Raw genomic sequence first — 2,684 nt, forward strand, 5'->3', positions numbered from 1 at the left:
AGCTGAAGGAGCGTTATTTACACGCCCTCGCTCCACACTCCGGCTTCAGCCACGGCAATTAACTTGCAGCGAGCTAAGATAAGGATCTGCCATTAGGGGAAGAGAGCTTCCCTGTCTTGGAGCCCTGTTGAATTTCCAACACATCTCCACTCTAAGCTGCTCTTCCCTTCTTTACAGCTCTGCCTCTAAAAACAAAGTGACCACACTCTCCAAAGAGGGTCCCAAGCCTGCAGGTGACAGGTGGAGCACAAAGGACCTCCTCTAAGACATGACAACTGTGCCAAGGTTGTCCCCACTCCTCTCTGCTGGGAGATGCAGCTGATTTCTAGCCACCGTCCCGTCCGTCTCCAGGGCAGGAGGACCCCATCTCCTCCACTTTAAGCAAAGGCTCAGAAGAGTAGCCATTAGGGTTCCAAAATCCCCTTTTCCGTGTGCTGGCTGAGCAACCGAGCAAACATTAAAGCGTCCGAGCAGACACCCAGCTTCCCAGTGGCAGAGGAGGAAGGCTCGAGTTCAGCCACTTACTTTTTCTTGTCTTTGTCCTTCCTCAGCGGCTGCTGTGAGGTAGCCTGCAGGGACTGGGACTGCAAGGTTTCCACCGCTACTTTCCGCCGGTTGAAGGCGTTCATCTCTTCCTCCAGCTCCCTCCTCTTCTCCTCCACCTTCCTCTTCTCCTCCTGGTGTATCCTCTTCAAGTGCTCAAACTTCTCATGCAGCTGGCAGGAGACAGACCCTCTGAGCATGGCGCCCAGCAGAACCGCCAGGCTGTGCCCCCCCCAGCTGCAGTCACACCTCCCCACAAACCCCCCCACCCCCAGGGACCGGTCAGCTGGGGGGTACGGCACCAGCACTCCTGCACTGGGCAAGGCCCTTGGAAGATGCAAGGAAGAAATATTTTACGCTGAGGGTGGTGAAACACCAGCACAGGTTGCCTGGGGAGGTGGTGGATGCCCCATCCCTGGAAACATTCAAGGTCAGGGGCTCTGGGCAACCTGATCTCATGGAAGATGTCCCTGCTCACTGCAGGGGGTTGGACTGGATGACCTCCATGGTCCCTTCCAACTCCAACTGTTCTAAGATTCTCAGAGCTGACCTCAGAGCAAACAGCCTCTTCACCAGAAGTGGTGAACACACAAATTCAGCTCTGCCGGACACCGCGTATCCAAGCGTGAGCCCCTGGAGACGCGCACGGAGGATCTCGGCTCAGCCTGCAGCCCTGCAAGGGGGCTGTGGACATCATGGGTTCTCGTTCCTCACTCGTTGGGTCCATGAATTTCCTCCCCAGTCATAGCAGCTGCCTGTGGCCTCATGCCACTGACGGGGGGACTCCAGCCCAGCTGCCCCCTTTGCTCTGCCCCAGGGTGAAGTCTGCCGCGGATGCCCACCATGATGTCCTCTATTGCCCTGCATCACCCAGCAGCACCTGAGCCTCCTACACACCGCACAGGGTGGGGAAGACTGTTGTTTCTGAGGCACCCAACCCAGTGATGCTGTTCTGAAAACGTCACCCCGTGTCCCCTCCTCTGCGTGGGGGACAGCGTGTTTGCGCTTTGGCTGGCGAGGACTGCTCAAGAGCTGCGCCTGCTTTCCAGGACTCGCATGTTGCCCAGACCCTGGTGGTATTTTGGGCTCCTCTCGCAGGTTTTTGGCACACCCACCTCTCTCTCCTTCTCCTTCAGCTCTGCCTCGGTCTCCTTGACTTTGTTAACAAACATTTGTCTCATTTCTTCCTCTTTCTTCTGGAGCTCGCCCAAGAACTCTTTCCTTTTGGTCTCGTACGTTTCCTGGAGGCTGGGGAAGAAAGCAAACGAAATCCAGCTCTTTGGACAGCAGTGAGTTAGGGATGGGGAAACACATGCCTGCCTGTGTTGCTTAAAGCCAAGCAGACGGGGAAGGGAATGCCGCCAAAGTCGGCTGCAAAGTTCAAACCCAGCGCCAGCATCTTCCAGCCCAGCACTGTGGGTACCGCCGACAAACCTCTCCATTTTTTTAGAGCATCAGTACCACATTTCTGCTCTCCGTTGATGCTGTACGTGAAGGCTGCTCACCTGAAGGGCTGGCTGTCCGGATCCGTGTCCTTGAAGCCCATCTCCTCCAGTTTGCACCGCCGGTACAGCTCGTAGTGACGGGTGTGCGTCTGCTCCCGCAGGTCCTCCATGTTGACGCGGATCAGCATTTCCCGCAGCTTCACAAAGTCACAGTGGCTTTCGTTCTCCACTGATGGAAGCAAAGGGAGAAGTCAGCAAACTGCACACGTGGCAGGGGGGCACGAATGCGCATGAACTCCAGAGATCCCCCTCCCAAGGACCTCCACCCGTTGTCCCACCCAGGGCACATCACACCCCCGCGGATGCAGGGATTCCCACTGGCGGTAGGAATGGGAATTCAAAGGAAAAATCAGCACAAAGGGCTGCACAGGACATTCTGCACCAGGCACCTTTGTGCACAGGAGGGCAGAGCTGCAGAGGGTCCCAGCGTGCCCATACCTGGGGGGGGTTGCAGCAGGTGCGCAGCTCGCAGCCCCTTACCTTGCACCACTCCCCACGGGTACTGCCGGGCTCGCACCAGCTTGTTCCCAACCTTCACCTCCTCCGTGCTGCCAACCACCGCGAAGGGCAGATGAGCCTGAAACACAGCCGGGGGCAGGGACTCAGCACACGGGCTAACCCCAGAGACCTGCCTGG

At 57.5% G+C, this 2,684-nt stretch overlaps 1 protein-coding gene across 3 annotated transcripts in view; it reads right to left on the bottom strand.

Moving 5' to 3' along the window:
* The window catches only part of SEPT8 (septin 8), a 25,713-nt gene that overhangs the window by 12,103 nt on the left and 10,926 nt on the right, over positions 1-2,684 (bottom strand). For all 3 annotated transcript variants that reach the window (XM_010074949.1, XM_010074948.1, XM_010074950.1), the window contains exons 5-8: positions 2,529-2,625; positions 2,049-2,217; positions 1,659-1,791; positions 526-716 (exon numbers count right to left, since the gene is read on the bottom strand). In XM_010074949.1, the coding sequence (XP_010073251.1) occupies positions 526-716; positions 1,659-1,791; positions 2,049-2,217; positions 2,529-2,625 (590 nt within the window). The remainder of the gene's footprint in view (positions 1-525; positions 717-1,658; positions 1,792-2,048; positions 2,218-2,528; positions 2,626-2,684) is intronic.

This window comes from Pterocles gutturalis, unplaced genomic scaffold (genome assembly GCF_000699245.1).
Source record: "Pterocles gutturalis isolate BGI_N339 unplaced genomic scaffold, ASM69924v1 scaffold967, whole genome shotgun sequence".
In the NCBI taxonomy this organism is placed as follows: domain Eukaryota; kingdom Metazoa; phylum Chordata; class Aves; order Pterocliformes; family Pteroclidae; genus Pterocles; species Pterocles gutturalis.